At 37.9% G+C, this 17,263-nt stretch overlaps 1 protein-coding gene across 1 annotated transcript in view; it reads right to left on the reverse strand.

The window, feature by feature from the left end:
- Positions 1-17,263, reverse strand: part of HGF (hepatocyte growth factor) — a 67,397-nt gene that overhangs the window by 39,192 nt on the left and 10,942 nt on the right. Inside the window, exons 2-4 of the mRNA XM_064142566.1 lie at positions 11,776-11,941; positions 5,346-5,458; positions 4,622-4,736 (exon numbers count right to left, since the gene is read on the reverse strand). Coding sequence (XP_063998636.1) covers positions 4,622-4,736; positions 5,346-5,458; positions 11,776-11,941 — 394 coding nt within the window. The remainder of the gene's footprint in view (positions 1-4,621; positions 4,737-5,345; positions 5,459-11,775; positions 11,942-17,263) is intronic.

Genomic DNA, 17,263 nt, shown 5'->3' on the forward strand with positions numbered 1-17,263 from the left:
CATGCCTGCCTTTCCTGTACATGTTGTGCACATACAGCAGGCCCAGCTGGGCTTAGTGTGCACCTCTTGCATTAGATCCACAAGCAGAGAAACTTCAGCCCATCCCTGGTGAGGCAGCAGCAAGAACTGAGCATCAGGACCGTGTGAGTGTGACCAAGCTGTGTGACAGACCATGGTGAGCTTTCACTCTCTTAAACCGTGGAATGCCTTGCATTTCAACTTTAGAAGTTTCCCTAAATCCCACTTTAGCTATCCTGCCTCAGTTAATGTTCTACCCAAAGTCCTGCTGTTGTCACCTTCAGGTCTGCTGCTTGTAGACCCACACATCATTGCTATTGTACAAATTTGGTCACCTAACAGCAACCTAGCTGACCTTAAACTGTGCTCTCTCTCTCACTATATTCTCTATTTTTTTCTGTAAGGCACTATTAAGTAACAGTACCCTCTAAGATTTTCCCCTTAGATTAGGAATTCTCAGTCCAATGCTAAACTCTGTTTTTCTGTAGTGATTTGATAGAAATGTGAGCTACTAGTCTATTTCTTTTTTGCCTGACAGACATTTTCAGTACGAGACTTTGGTGCTTATACTTGGTCCATCAAATATAAACTCCCCAGGGTCAAGATTTTGTGTTCTTAGCTGTCTGTAAAACCATGTGCTTACCTCTAGAGAACCCTACACATGCACATTAATACAGAGAGTTATATGTAGGTGTATATATATATATATATATATACAAGAAATAGTAGTGATTTTTCCCACAAACTAGGGAGTAGCTAATCCCACAGTAGCTGTTTCTGGTAAATATCACTGCAGGAGCTCATGACCACACTCAGGCTGAACATGGGAGACCAAACTTAATTGACATTTCAATGCTAGCATCATTACAGTGGTGCTTAACGATGAGCTAAATCTCTAAATTTAATAAAATAAAAATCACATCAAATGTTATTGTAAATTAATACCTGGACAAAATCCACAGGAGGTCACCCAAAACTTGTAATTCAACTGAATAAATTTAGTTTTGAAGCTTTCTTAAGTGTGTTTCTTTTTTTTTTTAGATTGTATGCTTAAATGTCACCAGAAATATGACAACAAAAGTACACCTTTTATTCATAAAACTCCTTATATTTCAACTGGGGAGTTGAATTTTGGTTTGGTTGAGCTTTTTTTGTTGTTTTTTTGTTTGGTTGCTTTACTTTAGCGTGTGTTATTTTCTTCACCAAGGGAATTTAAAGATCTCTCTGTTCTAGAGATTTTCTTTTTTTAATTATTAAAAATTTAAAAAAGGAATCATAGAATCATAGAATCAACCAGGTTGGAAGAGACCTCCAAGATCATCCACTCCAACCTAGCACCCAGCCCTATCAACTACACCAGGGCACCAAGTGCCTCATCCAGTCTTTTCTTGAACACCTCCAGGGACGGTGACTCCACCACCTCCCTGGGCAGCCCATTCCAATGCCAATCACTCTCTCTGGGAAGAACTTCCTCCTAACATCCAGCCTATACTTCCCCTAGCACAACTTGAGACTGTGTCCCCTTGTTCTGTTGCTGGTTGCCTGGCAGAAGAGACCAACCCCCACCTGGCTAGAGCCTCCCTTCAGGTAGTTGTAGACAGCAATGAAGTCACCCCTGAGCCTCTTTTGTCTAATTTCTTTTAGAAGGTTTTTAGTAGACTCTTGCAGCTTAGGAAACAAAACTAAGCCTTTGGGACAGTCTTTATACACAGACACTGATTTAATTTATACACAAAAGCAGAGGAGAAATGCGTGCTTTCTACTGTCTTTGGCAAATTCTATCTTGCAAATGAATAAATTAAAAAATGAAAAAGCAAAAAAGATAGATAAAGAGACAGAAAGAAAAATAAGATTTTGACATGTGGCATTTTAACAATATTTCACTCAAGTTAATGAACCTTTGAACTAGCCAAAGTGGAAAATACCTCTGTTAATCACATTGTGCTTCTAGTTAACACAATGTGGAGGCACTAATTTAAAGTGTTTTGCTTACTTTTTGGTGCTTGAAGAGACTATTTTTTTATGCCTATAAAATTGTTGCTATTGTTTTTCCTATGTAGTCTTGTAATATAAACCTTTCAATTTCTTTTTAGCTAAAGACAGCTCTGGGTAAAATTTTCAGTTGGGACCTTGCAACCTGTGTATATATTAAAGCAATCTGCCAGTGCATATTAGAATATTTCATTTAATTTTCCTGCTGGAAAGGCTCTCTTCTTAGATATCATAGACATTAAAAATATAGAGAAAAGGCATTTAAAATTATGTACTATATGCAGCCTTAAAAAGACAACAACTGTAAAGTCTAAATGAATAACGCTACAAAATTGAGCTGGCTCAGATATAAAAATGGTTTCAACAGGTACTTAAGCAGCATTCTTGAGGGAGGAAAAGGTGAGATGCCCTAAAGAGACATCCATAAATGGAAGACAGAGGCACTCCTTAAACTGTGTGCTGAGTTAGTTCAAGCATTAGGTAAAAGATAAAATAAAAAGCCCAAAATTGAATCCAGTAAGAGTAATAGCAGAAACATGTTCAACTGCAGTAAAAGTTATGGAAACTGGCAAAAAGCCTATGAAGCACTCATCTCTTCTATGACCATTTCTATCTGAACCCTTTTTGCATTGTTTTTATGCAATTAGATTAAAAAAACCCACAATTATTCAGAGTGAAAAAAAAAATATAAAATCTATACTAGAATGGAGATAAAAATAATGGAAACCTAATTTCAACTGGGAGTCTCCAGGTTCTACCATAACACATATAAAGAAAAATACAATTTGTTAAATCCCAGCACAAGTTTAAAGTCTGAAGTTATTTCAGTTCTGTCTAGAAAGATAATGAAAAACTACTAAAGTACATTTCTCCCTTGAATATGAAAAAAGGGATTTATTTTCCAATGGGACTTTGTGATAATCAGATGTTGAGAAAAACTGACCTAAAAATCTAAGCCTTTCATACTAATAAGTTCCAAACACACTACTGTCTGCTTCTTCCCATCTCCCTCATGTCTCTGATGATGAAATCATATTTTCTGATGTTGAAAAACAAAATTAGCATGCAGCCACCTCATTTATCCAGTGACCTTTTAAAAATTAAACTTATTGCACAAGGCAGGAGAAAAGTCATTCTCATAAAATCCATCACAGAAGAGCAGCTGTCCAAATGTATTAGATAAAACTGTGTGTGCTGTACATTAAAAGGCAATTTAGTGATAATATATACTATGCAAACATTTCTCTTTCATTGATTACCTAAAGTCACATGTGTATTTTACAGAATAAATGCTCATTCTTACTTAGGCTGTAATTACTGAGGATTCTTTCAGTTCTAAAAGATGAAGATCGCATACTTCAAGGTGCTGAGTCTCAAGAGGTCATGGCTGTGGGAGCTGATGGTATTTATCATAGGTTCACAATTAAGAATGAGTGGGGCTTGACACTGAAAATCAGATACACTGCCATCTATATTATAAGCAGCTATGTCTAGCCAAGTTCAAGCCTGAGGCTCAGCTTTGTAACACATCATAAGAGCAGAGAATCCAAGTATCCTTTGCCTTTTAATGTTGTTCCAAGATATCATCTTCCACACTGGATGGATTTTCTCAAGAACTAGTTATCTCCAGCTTGGTTGCTGCTAAATCAAGAGGTGATTTTGGGAGTCCAGAGGAAAAGGCAGCAATGTGGATAAGAAACTTTTGGGTTAGAGCACACTTTGGTTTTGGCTCTTAAGGGTTTATTATCTAAATGGCTAAAACCAATACAAAAAGACTCAATGACAAATGTTACAAAGAGTAGACCAATAGTTGTGATTGAATCGTTTTTTATTATTACTCTTTCTGGCTTCAATTCTTGGCTTTTTCCTTAGCCAATATAGTTGTACCTAAGCCTACTATCAAGGTTTAGATATGTCCTGAATTCCTCACTATATCAGGTCTTAAACTGAAAAGTATTGCACGTGTTGCACAAGTCTTTAGCAGGATCTGAAGGGAAGGATTTCAGTCACCTCTTAAGTCTTTGCCATGTATTTGTTTCCTGGCCAAAGTACTTTATAGAGTTTAACATATTATACAAGTAATAGAGAATTAATAGTAAGTAGGCAAAAGATAGTGACAATAATTAGATACTGATCAAATAGATAGGCTAATGCCCCTAATATCCCTCACTTCTAAATAATATTTTTTTTTAATTACCCATTTCCTGGGAATTGATTACAAAACAATGACAAACTTCCAGACTCCAAGCTGAAATTATGCAGATGTTTTCTTTCTGCCAGTAGCTAGGAGATCAAAAAGATATAAAAAGCTAAAAAAAAAAACCCAACCAAACAAAAAAACCCAAACAAACAGAAAACAGGAAAGGAAGGGATCCAGACAGAAGGGCTGGCACTAGGAAAGATCTTTTTGGAAAAACTCTAGGAAGGTAAGGATTTTCCAGAGTCTGGAGAGAGGCATCTCCTTGGGGAAAAGCAAGAATCACCAATGAGATTTGTTTGTCTTAAGGTCAGTATTCTCATAAATTCTTTGTCTGCTAATAAGTCAAATTAGTTTGACTTTATGGAAGCTGTCTGGGCATTATTCCCATTGTCTCTGCTCCTGAACTCTTACCTGTGCTCATGGGGGATCATTGAATTCCAGGCTTGACACTGGATACCACTTTTGGTAACAGATATTGTTCCTTTGTAGTCTGCTCCTTTTCCAATGATACAATTCCTGACATAGTCTATTGAAAGACAAAAGATGAAAATTAGAGGTTTGGTTAATGTAATTAAAATTAGAACTCAACATCAGTTTTCTCATTTAAAATGTATTTTTTATAGCCTTTAAATAATTATTCAAAACTGTTTAATTCTCCACATACATAATTCTCTTCTTTTTTTCCTTTTCTTTTTTATCCAAAATATGGATTGCTAACTTATCAAAGAAACCTACTGAAAATGTTTCCAAAATGTCTGATTGACCAGAAGTCCATCTCTGATGCCTTAGGTCCCCCTTTTCATTAATGAAGTGAATAAAAAGAAGATTAGATCAGTAACAATGACTCATAAAGCTGAGTTTTTTAAGTAGTAAACTAAAGTAAGGGTTCAGACCAGTGCATATGATGGCAGGCAAATATGCAGGTTAGAAAACAGAGCAAGAACAAGTATGTAGGTGAGCTTGCATGCCAGTCAACCCACGATATTAGTCAGTAAAACTGTTAGATACAGCTCTGAGAATGCTTAAAACCATCCCATACTCAGGATGCTCCTACAGCCAAAAAGTCACTGGCTGACCTCAGTTTTTTTTTGCCCACCATAGTTGGAAAAACAAGATGAGTAAATAAATCATTTACCCTTCTTTTCATACAGATCAAACGCATGGTCTTGCTTCTTTCTCACACCATTTGTCAAGCTGTTGAAGGATAACCAATGGCACCGTTTTGTAACTCTGTCATAAGCAAAGGCCCTGCAAAGAAAATCTGGATGAGAAAAAAATCTCTGTGTGGTTTATAATAATGACACATGGCCTGCCAAGGAGCATGCAATGACATCAGATTTATTTTTACTGGGAAAGTCAGAGAAACAGTCCAAATTACATTTTAAAGCCACAACTGTGCTGACAAGAACAAAGAAACAAAGAAATTAAATTGATGTGGCCGTTACATTAAATAGAAGCTCGGTTGTTCACACTAATCTAAGAGTTCCCTTGTCATTACAGATCCTTGTTTTAAAAGTGAGATAAATGTGACTGAGACAGCATTTGTGTCCCCAGTTGTGCTGCTTTCTGGGGAAAAAAAGAAGAAGAAAAAAGAAAAAGGGCTAAAACAACTTCTTTGTTGTGCATACAATATGCCTCTGAAATGCTAAGTACCTCTCACCGATGGCTTGAGGAAGATTGAAAAATTCAGAGACAAGGAGTCTGCTTCTTGCCTACAACAACAGAGCTGTTTAAAAATAAGATTGTTTGCATTAATATCTAAACTGTGATAAAGTAACTACATCTTGTCCTTCCTTCTCTTTTCCTCTTTCTTTCTTTCTTTCTTTCTTTCTTTCTTTCTTTCTTTCTTTCTTTCTTTCTTTCTTTCTTTCTTTCTTTCTTTCTTTCTTTCTTTCTTTCTTTCTTTCTTTCTTTCTTTCTTTCTTTCCTTCTTTCCTTCTTTCCTTCTTTCTTTCTTTCCTTCTTTCCTTCTTTCTTTCTTTCTTTCTTTCTTTCTTTCTTTCTTTCTTTCTTTCTTTCTTTCTTTCTTTCTTTCTTTCTTTCTCTTTCTTTCTTTCTTTCTTTCTCTTTCTTTCTTTCTTTCTCTCTTTCTCTCTTTCTCTCTTTCTTTCTTTCTTTCTCTCTTTCTCTCTTTCTCTCTTTCTTTCTTTCTTTCTTTCTTTCTTTCTTTCTTTCTTTCTTTCTTTCTTTCTTTCTTTCTTTCTCTCTTTCTCTCTCTCTTTCTCTCTTTCTCTCTTTTCTCTTTCTTTTTTCTTTCTCCTTCCTTTCTTCCTTCCTTCCTTCCTTCCTTCCTTCCTTCCTTCCTTCCTTCCTTCCTTCCTTCCTTCCTTCCTTCCTTCCTTCCTTCCCTTCCTTCTCTTTCTTTCTTTCTTTCTTTCTTTCTTTCTTTCTTTCTTTCTTTCTTTCTTTCTTTCTTTCTTTCTTTCTTTCTTTCTTTCTTTCTCTCTTTCTCTCTTTCTCTCTTTCTCTCTTTCTCTCTTTCTCTCTTTCTTTCTTTCTTTCTTTCTTTCTTTCTTTCTTTCTTTCTTTCTTTCTTTCTTTCTTTCTCTCTCTCTTTCTCTCTTTCTCTCTTTCTCTCTTTTCTCTTTCTTTTTTCTTTCTCCTTCCTTCCTTCCTTCCTTCCTTCCTTCCTTCCTTCCTTCCTTCCTTCCTTCCTTCCTTCCTTCCTTCCTTCCTTCCTTCCTTCCTTCCTTCCTTCCTTCCTTCCTTCCTTCCTTCCTTCCTTCTTCCTTCCTTCTTCTTCTTCTTCTTTCTTTCTTTCTTTCTTTCTTTCTTTCTTTCTTTCTTTCTTTCTTTCTTTCTTTCTTTCTTTCTTTCTTTCTTTCTTTCTTTCTTTCTTTCTTTCACTGCTTTCAAGGATAGACTACAACATATGCTAAACTTCCTTGTCCCTGTGGGACAAGGAAGAGAAGCAAAAGTCAGAAGAGTAAAAATACTTTGAATATTTTAAATGAAATGTGCAGATCTTTTTCCTTCTTTCTTTTGAAAGAAAATCCCTTCAGTGTAGGTACAATGTTTTAAAGTATTTTTGAAACATAATTGCTGCCTACATGGGAGAAATAGTTATTGCAATAAGAATAAATAAATAAATAAATAAATAAACAACAAAAAACACGCCCAAAAAACATGACACAAAACCCAAAAGCCCTCTTCTCCCTCCAGAAAACAAACAACAACAAAAACCCAAGACTTTTTTTCCCTCTTAATTTCTCCTTAGAAACAGATAACAAATCACTGATATGATCCTATTGTCTTTGGCCCATCATGAAGCCTACGTTTCACAGAATTGCAGAGTGTTAGGGGTTGGAAGGGATGCCCAGAGATCATTGAGTCCAATCCCCCTGCCAAAGCAGGATCACCTAGGGCAGGTCCCACAGGAACACATCCATGCTGGTTTTGAAAGTCTCTAGTGCTTCCCTAGACCTGATGCACATTTTTCTTTATCCATCCTGGGATGCCATTGACCCTCTTAGCCACAAGAGGCACATTGCTGCCCCATGGAGAACTTCCTGTCCACTAGAACTCCAAGGTCTTTCTCCCTGGAGCTGCTTTTCTGCAGGATGACCCCTAGTCTATACTGGTACCTGGTGTTTTTTCTCACTAGATGCAGGACTCTGCACTTGTCCTTCTGTCAGTCATCCCAAACCTTCTCATGTATTTTATTCTGACCTGAGAACGCGTTTTAACGCTACTGATGTTATCCAGCATATGCAGATTTCCTACACTTCATCCATACATTTCCTAAGCTTCAGCCATGCCATATTCCTGCATGCTGCATCCCTTAACTCAAAACTCTTCCATCTTCATTTAATTCATCATAGAAGTTTTTCTGTGTGAAATCTTCCTGACTTCAGTTAAAAATATTACAAGATTCTATCCAACCTCCCCACTCCTCTCTTTCAAACATCCTCTTCATTATCGTTTCCATCACCAAACAGATTTTTCATCCAACTGCTCTCTCTACTCTGTTGACTCCAAATGTTTCCAACCTGCTAACCTTCATCCTTGTGCCCTTGCTCAGCCTTCTGTTCTCTCCTGGCTGATTCTCAAATATGAGTATATCCAAGTGCCTCTATCTCCATCTTCACAAAAATATCCTTGACCTTTTCTGCCTTTCCAATTACATTATTCTTTTTTCCTCCTTCTCCCTTCTAAAGTGAGAATGCAGAGTGCACTGTTTACAAACATTTCCTTCAGCTTTTGCCTTTCAGTTGCCTTTTGGTTTCTTTCCAGTTTGGCTTCAGCCACTTCTGCACAAAAAAGTTTCTAACAATCTTTTCTTGGACACAAATCTGGAGGGTTTTTACACTTCCAAAGTCAACATATTAAAGCAAATTCCTGGGCTGCCTTCTACTGATACTGCCGATCACAACAATTTCTGTTGTCACCGTTTGTACTGAGATAGTCAGTAGATTTTCTGATCAGACACTGAAACCCTGTGGTCTATATTAGAATCCTTTTCTGTGTAACTGCAAAAACACTGCAGAAATTAAGCAGATAGCAGACGATAAGACAGGAATGGCTTTGCAGTTAAGGAAGTGACATGCCTGCAAAAATCATCTGCATAGCAAATAAAATTGTAACTATATTATCTTTTCTCATCCATAAGAAATGTAGTGAGGGAAACTGCAAGGATGACTGAAGGAAAACAGTGGGAGTAATGGACTGCAAACGATGGTGAAACAAGGGAATAACAACAGCTCAGCAGCAGGTTAACAGAGCTGATAGAGGAGGCAGAAAAAAGAGTGATTTAGAGTTAAGAACAGAGAGTTACTAAGTCAAAAAGACAAGGTAAGTGCATCTAAGCAGGAATTTGATGGGGGATGGGGGTTAAGAGTAGTGCCATGAAGAAGAAAGAAATCAAGGTTAAAATCTTCTGACTCCATTGGAAATTATCAAGATCTAGACAAGTATGTCAACAAGAGAGAAGAATAATGGTCCACTCTGAGAAGTGATATATGTTAGCTCCAGCAAAAATGTGCCAGAGTTAAAAACAGTAAGGGTTAATGATTACCAAATATAATGCTAAAAATTTACTTGCCAGAGATACAGAATTTTGTAAGTAAATTGAAGTTGTCTTGAGTTTTTGGGGGTGTTTGTTTGTATGTTTATTTTGAGGTTGTTTTTGTTTAGTTGGTTGATTGTGGTCTTTTTGGGAGGGGGCTGTTGGTGTTGAGATTTTGTTTGTTTGTTTTATTTCTCTCTCCAGAAAATAAGGAGTGGCTGACCCTTTGTAAGCTCGTGGTACCTGTGAGATGCTACTTACCATTTTCTGGCAGAAAAGAAACCTAACCCTCTTCCTGCTTGTGTGCCGCACAGGGCACAGATTCAGGTGTTGCACCTTCCAGGGCTATTGGCACAATTACATCAAAAAATATTTCTATTTTATCTGATCTTAATACTTAAATTGAATGTTTATTTTAAAAAAAATCAAATCAGTCTTGTGACTCAGGAACAGAAGACATCTACGTGGGTGTGGAGTATCAGAATCAAGACATGACAATGTCAATAAACAAAGAAAACTCAAAGTTTGTATTGCAAAGAAGACATTTTATGCTAACTTCTCTCTTTATTCTAAAATGTTCCCACAGTAGCCAATAAAATAATTGGTTTTAATATAAACTAGCAACAAATTTCACCTTGCAGTGACCATATGCTGGTATCAAGTTAAAGACTGGGGACCCTAGGAATAAAAGGGGAGCATTGGAAAGAATTAGTTCCTTTAAAAGGGAACACATGTCAAATATGTGTTTACAGTAACATCAAAGAACTGTGCACACTACAATAGGACTCATCTGGGGCCAGATGGGAAGCCACAAGAACGTTCCCAGATACAGAAAAGCCTTCCTGCTCCTCTTCATAGTGGTAGCACAGGCAAGACCTAACAGTGTACATCTCTGCTACTAGCATTCCTTGATAAAAAATATGTTAGGGAAAACTGAAATTCAGAGCATGTGTTGTCAGATTTGTAATTCTTTTTCATCTTCAGTGCAAAATAATTGCATGACTGATTGCAATTATACTATCTGTGAGCAGGACTCTTCCCAGCTCTGTTCTCAAAGTCCCTCATGGCTCTGTGTTGTTTTACTGAGTGATTAGGCAGGGAGAATTTTCCCTTTAATGAATGCAAGACACTTTCCCAGTAGAAAACATTTCTTCAGAAATGAAGAAGCTTTAAAAATTCAGGGAGATTGTAGATCATTGGTTGTGTAAAACAGAATCAACAAATACATTAACTTACTTCTTATTTTCAGCACACATAACATATCATCCACAGCAGCTACATCTAGCTTCAGACAATTGTTCTAAGCAGCTGTTGAAATAGAGAATTGTTGCTTGCTTGACACAATTCAGAACTTTTTAATACTGTGAAATCTAATTTTACACTACATCATGCTGCTGACCCTCAGAACTCAAGGATATGTTGCTTGGTTGAATACAACCTGATCCACTTGGCAATGATATCTGTGGAAGCTCTGCCAGTAGGAAAAGGAGTAGCTTGTACCATGTGAAAAATATTAGTGTCTGGAAAATATTTTCTAACAGAACTAAGTAAACTCTGCTCATTGTTTACATATATAAATAATCAAAGTACAAAACAATAAAAATTAGACATTATAACACATTCTCAGGCAATTAAAGGCCTGAACAGGCAATTAAATTATACAGTCAAGGACCTTTTCTGCCAAGGAAGAGCTTTTGTTATCATATTTGATCTGGCTTCCATTTGTAGCAGTTGTGAAAACTTTTTTATGTGCCAATATCAGGCTCATAGTTAGCCCAGTACCAATCAGTACTGGGTCATCCCTTCTCTCCAAGATATTCCTGCACTCATGTCCTCTCATTTACTGCTAACGGTCTAGACTAAGAGAGGCCAGGGGGATCATTTAAGTCTAATACATGGGAAGAATAATAGTGATTTGTTCAAAAAATAGTAGAGAATATGTTCAGGGCAGACAAGCAATTAACTGTATGATGTGTTTCTAAGAGACAGCAGATGCTGAAGAATATCATATACTTGTAGCGATTGTGCAGTTTGATTCCATTGTATCAGCTTCATAGTACTTGCCAGTGAACTCCAGAAGTGCATGTATCTGTGCTCCATGTGTGAGGCTCCCATTGACTTCAGCAGGAATAATGTGCAAAGAATGAAGACAGAATATGGTCTGAAGTGGTGCTGAAATACTGCAGCTGTGATGTGTGACAATAACCATTTTATAAGAGACATAAAAATCTCAGAAATGCTCACTGAACACTACAGTGCAGTCATCTACATCTTAACACATCCATTTTTTTTCAGCTGTTATGGAAAAGATTACAGATTGGACAAGCTAAGAAGACAAAACAGCTCAGATAAAGCTTCTGAAAAGGCTTTGCCCACTCTTCAGGTAGAACAAGATCTTGGAAATCAAAGAGCAGTCTTTTAGATGCCCTCTCTACCAACTACCACTGATGAAAACTGCAGAGAGAACTGCAATAAAAGAGTGTTTTACAGCTTTCATTTGGAAAACCAAACCAAAACAAAAAGAAGCCCCCCCCCACAAAAAAAAGGAGTCATAACTTACTTGCAAGTAAATGAAAGGCCTTTGTTCCTACTGCATCTCTTGGCACATTGCTCAGTGGTATTTAACAGCTTGGTTTTTACTTCCAGTGTTTTGTTTACTTTAATAAGCATCAACTCTCCTGTTTTTTTGAAGTCGTGAAGAGGATTTCTCCTTCTTCCTTTAGCCTCTAAGAAAGAGCAAAAAAGAGGGGAAAAAAACCCAACCAAACAAACAACAATAAAACCACAACACTGTAAAGTATGTAAAGTAGAGCACTGACACTAAATATGGCATTAGATATGAATAACGTTTATTAGGCATTGTAGGCACATTGGTATGTGAAGCATAGAGAAATTCACCAAAAAATAAGGTACCAGCAGATACTTGAGTATGTTTTATTGTTTTGGTTAGTAATCTCCATTCTTAAAATAGCAATGGTAGGAAGTATGGCAAAATTAATTTCAAATAAAGATTTGAATACTAGGATGAATGCAAGGATGCTAGAAAAGGGTAAAAGGAAATTGTCAACCTTTGTAAATATATATATAATTTCAGAACCCCCAAAATGTCTGAGATCCATACACTATTTTCATGAAAAACTCAAGTGGGTAAAAGAAAAAAAGAGGAACAAAGGTCTATTTTGGACAGACAAAGTATATATATAATCAGAAGGAAAAGGATGCAAATGTTGTAGAGGATCACAACTTGACTGTGATAATCTGGCCTTAAAACAGTAAACTTTCTATCACAACTTGGTGGAGTCGCCGTCCCTGGAGCTGTTCAAGGCAAGATTGGATGTGGCACTTGGTGCCATGGTCTAGCCTTGAGCTCTGTGGTAAAGGGTTGGACTTGATGATCTGTGAGGTCTCTTCCAACCCTGATGATACTGTGATACTGTGAACTTGTGAAAAGAAGTGGAACCTGGAAGTGACAGAGAATAACCATTTCTCCTCCCTCTACCACAGTGAAGACTTTGTGTGAGTGTTGTGTCTGGTTTAGATGTGACCTAATTAGAGTTGTTAGCCTACAGAAAAGAGCATGAAGGGAAGCAGAAGCCATAGCACAGAAACAGTCTGCTGCAGATACCTACAAAAAAAAAAGGAGCATGCTGATCAGATTTCCAGGACTCTGTTGAAAGGCTCAGAGGAGAAAGACTGTAAAATGAGGCACAGAAGATTGACTGGAGATGTTTGATGAAAGCACAAGAGAAAAAACCTTTGATTTTTGCAAGAAAAATACACCATTTCCCAACTATAAATATATGTTTTGACTTTTTTTTTTCCATAGAAACGAGTTTTACAACATAGGCTGCTCCACTGTCAATGAGGGAAGAAGAGCATCTCTAGAGAGTGATTCTCCTTATTTTGAGAGATGAGTAACATAGGAAGGACAAATTGCCATTTGGATCCATTCCTCCTGTTTCACTCACTGGTTCCAGATAGATGGCTAATCCAGATAAGCTTAGGTGCATGAATCTGTCCTTCATTTACAAAGTAGATAATAGGGTTTTCAATAACTTTTTTTCCATATAACTGTTCTTACAGCTGTCTTTTACTTTTTCTCTAGAGAATCTGTGTCCTGGAGTCCTGTATACCCCTAAATTCCTCTCCCTCTATGGTTTGAATGGAAGAGGAAAGGCGCAAAGAGACCTGTTTGCCCCCTTGCCCTGCAGGTGTGAAGGGGGGCAGCAAGGGGCCCTTCTGGCATGAGGGGTGCCCGTGCAGTGCCCTCTAGGATCGGGCTGGGCATTGGCTGTGCTCTTTGTGCCCAGGCAGTGCTAACTCTGCTCTTTGTCTAGGAAGAGTATAAATATTGGGGGACTTCCTGCCTTGGGGTTCTTGTCTTCGAGTTCTCCCCCCATCCTGGATAGATTCTGCAAGAAAGAGTCCCCTGGTGCTCCAAAGGACAAGCTCCTGAGGGACAGGGCCATCTCTGCTTTGGAGGGTTTCCACTTTAAGCATCATTTATGCAGGCTCAATAGGCCTTAATGACCCTCAGCCAGCCTCTGAAAGAGAGCTAGGGGACAAGCAGCTGGACCGCCCTTCTTTCAGCCAGCCTGGCTCACCTGTGAGTAACTTTGGCTCAGCCTGATTCATAGTGGGGGATGCTATATTGAATAGCTCGGCCTTTTCCAACTTCTGACTTCCAAAATAGTCAAATCTACCTATGGTATCCTTGTAGATCTTCTCAATCAACTGAATCTGCTAATTAAAACTAAATTAATTTCTGTATATAGTTTTGGGGGCAGGTGTTGGAAAAACCATTTGGTGGAGAGCTATGGGAAGATGACTCTTTGTTCACCAATATGGTTAGATGGTCAAATCCACTTTATTTCCGTGATGCAGTGACTTATATGCATTCTAGCAAGAGGCTGCTCCACCAAGATTGGTTACAGTCAGAGGGTCCAGAGCTACTTGTAAGGCATCAATAGGTCAGCATACCATAACAATCTGAGGGTCAGCCTCTGGGGCTGGCTAAACTCTGCCCACCTGCAGCTGCACTCCACCCCCTGCAGCTGCATGTGGGGGGAAGCTACCCTGTGCCTGCTATCTAAACTCCCAAGATGGATTCAAGGACATTCCCAGCACGGGTTGCTCATGTTTATCAATTCTTGTGTGCTCTGCTAACAAGAATTTCTCCAACAGGCGAGTTTTTGGGAGAATAAAATAACTCTATTTTTCTATAAAATTCCTGACTCGGCCGCATTAATTCCCTGCCTCCACAACAATCTCCAACAATGACAGAACATGAATACTCAGGAGCAATTTATTAAATTAAGCCAGAGTTTTTTCCAAATCTGTGAAACCTCCAAAAAGTGTTTTGTTACCCTGAATAGAGAATTCCTCGTGCAATTGCAGAGTGTGCTTAAGTTAGTTAACTTTTGCTTGGTGTACTCTGTGCAGAAGCTCAGAATAACTGTAAATGGAGGCAGTGGAGACTCAGAGTGACTTACTGACAACTCCACATATTGGAAAGCCAAAGAGGGCTTGAAGGGTGTCCTCTTTGCAGAACTTCCATCCTGATCAATAAGTAAGCTCACATTTTTACTGGATTCAAGTCAATCACACTTCTCACTTGTGAATTATCCTTAAGACACCTAAAAATACACCAAACACGTTCAAGTGCGAGTTTGTCAGGCTTCAGGCTCAAAAAAAACCAAACCAAAAAGAGAAAGAAATTCAAAGGAGTAGCATATCTCTGCTGTGATGTCCCTAGAAAATAATCTTCATCTTGTCCTACTCTCCATCTTTTTGAACTGCTGATGAGCTATTGCACTTCATTTAGTGCCATGGTCTAGTTGATTGGATAGGGCTGGATGATAGGTTGGACTGGATGATCTTGGAGGTCTCTTCCAAGTTGATTGATTCCATGATTTCTGTGATTCTATGCTATTTCCTTTTACCTAATAGATCACAATTTTATTGCAACTACAAACATTTTGGGGAAAAAAACAGAACACGACCCCCGAATCCATGTTATTATTATATGAAGGATCTTTTTTTGATTGAATGACCAGATGCTAATCATTTTAGTGCTGTGTTAGAGACTCATATCAGTTCTCTTAAGCATTTTCAGTCTTAGAGTTGTTTAGTGTACATGCACACTAAATGAATCACAGAACCATAGAATCAACCAGGTTGGAAGAGACCTCCAATATCATCCAGTTCAACCTAGCACCCAGCCCTATCCAATCAACTAGACCATGGCACTAAGTGCCTCATCCAGGCTTTTGCTGAACACCTCCAGGGATGGTGACTCCACCACCTCCCTGGGCAGCCCACTCCAATGGCAAATCACTCTCTCTGGGAAGAACTTCCGCCTAACATCCAGCCTGTACTTCCCCCGGCACAATCATAGAATGGTTTGGGTTGGAAAGGATCTTCATAGGTCATCTAGTCCAACTCTCCCTGCAGTCAGCAGGGGCATCTCCACTAGAGCAGGCTGTTCAGAGACTTGTTGAGCCTGACCTTGAATATCTTCAGGAATGTGATCATTATGTTTAGGGAAATGCTATGAGGACACTTTTGCCTTAACTGTCAAAACCCTGTTACAGGAAACCACTGTGTCTACACTGATTTATTTTTTGCTGTACTTGTGATAGAGCCACAGTGCTACAGAAAGGATTATGTCTGCCCTTTAAGACAACCACAGCAAAACAAGTCTTCTATAAAAGCTTTTGTGGCAAATTTCTCAATCTATTATCTTACAAGACATACTTCTTAGTTCCATGTTGCCTCATCCAAATGGAGGTAAGAATTTGTACAGAAATATCAAAGTAGTCTCTTTCTGTTCCTGCTGATAATATTTCCCATCTACTGATAAGTATCATTATCTTAATTCCCAATTATAACAGCTTCTTAAGCTCACCAGATAACATGCAAGAATATGATTTTAAAAATCAAGAAATTGTGTTCTGCCTGAAAAAAAAACATGGTTCATAGTTCTGTGGTTTGTGCTTTCCTAGCAGTCGTCCAAAGAGGATTATGGGTTTGATTCTGCATTTAGCTATTCATAACAGTCTGATTTACTTTAGCTTTCAAACAACAGCATTCTACGACTTGCCTATAATCCAAAAGGCAAAGGGCCAAATGCATCTGTGGTGTGACTGTTAGAACCATCAGAGTAATACAAAACATTACTTTTACAAATCTAACACAATCAATAAAAATAATTGAGCCTTTTAACTTCAAATTAGGTGCCTTTGCTATTAAAATCTCAAATCAAATAATGCCCTAGAAATATTCTACATTAAAGGTTTTCATACTATATGCTTTAACTAGTGTTCCTAATTTGTGATTGCCATTCATTCCAGTTTCCTAAACTCTGATTAACCAGAATCTTGGGATTTTTTTTTGTGTGTGTAGCAAATCCTCTAATGTTTCTTCTAGTTGAAGACTGTGTTACTAAGGAAGTCTGGCATTCCACCTAAACTTGAAAATAATAGCTGCTGACTCAATTGCACAAGAATCTAGGGAAATATGAATAAACATTTTTTTTCTTCAATAGAAACAGCCACTAACTAAAAATATTTCTTCAGTCAACTCCAAGGCATTCCTCAAAAAGGTGAGAGGGTTGACACTTTTTATTTCCTAACACGATAGCAACCTTGGCTAAGCAGAAAAAGAAGAGTTCACTCAATGTCCAAGGAATCTGAAACTACCGCAACTGCAGGATGTAGCTTTGGACAGGTACTCTACAATTGCATTTGGGATTTCCACAGTCTCTCTGATGGAGCTTTTCTATTTTGTTGAAATAGATATTTACTAAAGAAAAAAAGTTCCTCACAAAAATGAAAGTCATCAACCTGAGGGCTATAAGAACTCAACTGTAGGCTGCCTTACTACATTTTTATATGAGGTTTCTGATAATTTTCTCAGCTATGAAGCATTAACTGAGACTGCTCAAACTACACAGCATCTAGCATCTAGATTTTCAGTACCACCTTTTCTTGGAGTAGTTCCTGTCCGTGGTAAATTAATAATTAGAGACAATGAAAATTGCAATTCTA

The sequence above is a fragment of the Pogoniulus pusillus genome, chromosome 4, assembly GCF_015220805.1.
Source record: "Pogoniulus pusillus isolate bPogPus1 chromosome 4, bPogPus1.pri, whole genome shotgun sequence".
NCBI lineage: Eukaryota > Metazoa > Chordata > Aves > Piciformes > Lybiidae > Pogoniulus > Pogoniulus pusillus.